At 53.4% G+C, this 1,312-nt stretch overlaps 1 protein-coding gene across 1 annotated transcript; it reads left to right on the top strand.

Annotated features, from left to right (window-relative positions):
• Positions 1–459: 459 nt before the first annotated feature.
• Positions 460–1,107, top strand: LOC147683941 (histone deacetylase 7-like). Its single transcript, XM_086942581.1, has one exon. The coding sequence runs from the start codon at positions 460–462 to the stop codon at positions 1,105–1,107; it is 648 nt and encodes a 215-aa protein (XP_086798707.1).
• Positions 1,108–1,312: the final 205 nt, after the last annotated feature.

Genomic DNA, 1,312 nt, shown 5'->3' on the forward strand with positions numbered 1-1,312 from the left:
CCTAGACTGGGGAGCTTGGCTCGGATTTTGGCCAGCGGGAGCTGATCGGCCAGTATCCGGGGGCTGTCTGGGGCCATCGGGTGGGCTGCGTACTGTGGATCGGACCTTGAGAGGGCTCTGGGTCAGGTTCTTCCGGAACTTCTTACGCCCCCCTTGCCAAGCGCTGGAGTATCGCAGACTGTTGGTGCAAGAGGGAGGGGTGTTGAAAAGACGGGGCACTATTGCGATGGAATAGCAAACTTCAGCTCTCTATCAGGACACTGACCCCCATCTTCACATTGATTGGCTGGAAGATACACAGTATCGGCAGAAAGAGACCATAACAGCAGATTTCCAGGGCGGACGGTACCAGTCAAGAGTACGTGGTGCACAGACTATTGGGCATCAGAGTCGGACCCTTGGCATGTGCCCGCTCCAGCGCAGGGACCCCCGCGATTTAACAGGAGACACCGCTGCTCAATGCCAGGATTACAGCAAATGTTAAACACCATTCACAAAGCCGATTCCCTTTTCTCTACAGATGGCATTCGAGGGAGGGATGCCCTGAGGTCGGCAGCGCTCAGAAGCCCAGCTGATGTGACCCTGACCACACCTGTGCGAGTGCCACAGACCCTCCCCATGGACCTCTGTATGGGCCAGCTGCTCCCGAAGCCATGTTCCGGCACAGCAATCCTCGCTCTAAAGCAGACGAAGCAGCTGCAGGATTACATTTTCTTCCCTGACCCTCACCAGGAAGAGGTGGACCAGATCACTCTCCAACAGATGAGGCTGAACATGGAGACTTTCTGCCGTGACATAGATCCAGGGAAGCAGGAGGAGCTTTGCCAGCTCTTGAACACGGACAAGAGCAAGCAAAGTGCCAACGCGAGCCCAACTGTGAAACAAAAGCTTGCCATTTTGATACGGAGCAAGCAGCGAAGCAATGAAGCCACGAAGCAGCAAATGGCTGTGAAGCGGAACAGCATGAGGAACAGGAATGGCCCTCCTGTCCATTACAGGACCCTGGAGCACGTGGAACCTGAAGCACCACCTCCTAACATACTTACCCAATTTACAGCTCAGCTCGCAGCTAGCCACAGTGACATGCAAGAGCACTTCCCTCTATGAAAGACTGTCTTTCCTTCTTCTGTGTCAAGTGCAAATAATTCACCCAGTAGTCCTGGCCCGCCGCAGCATGTACAATACCAGAAGTGAAACCACAAGTACCAGCATGCACAGACAAATCCACACACACTCGTATAACCTACGTTCACCTAACGTGAGACCAAGTGAGGCCTCAAAGCTACATGTTAATACAAGGATATTTTGTTTT

This window comes from Lissotriton vulgaris, chromosome 11 (genome assembly GCF_964263255.1).
Source record: "Lissotriton vulgaris chromosome 11, aLisVul1.2, whole genome shotgun sequence".
Taxonomy (NCBI): Eukaryota; Metazoa; Chordata; class Amphibia; order Caudata; family Salamandridae; genus Lissotriton; species Lissotriton vulgaris.

What these genes read in the sequence shown, in the direction of transcription:
- LOC147683941 (XM_086942581.1), top strand. Translation starts at nt 460, where the DNA reads ATGCCAGGATTACAGCAAATGTTAAACACCATTCACAAAGCCGATTCC.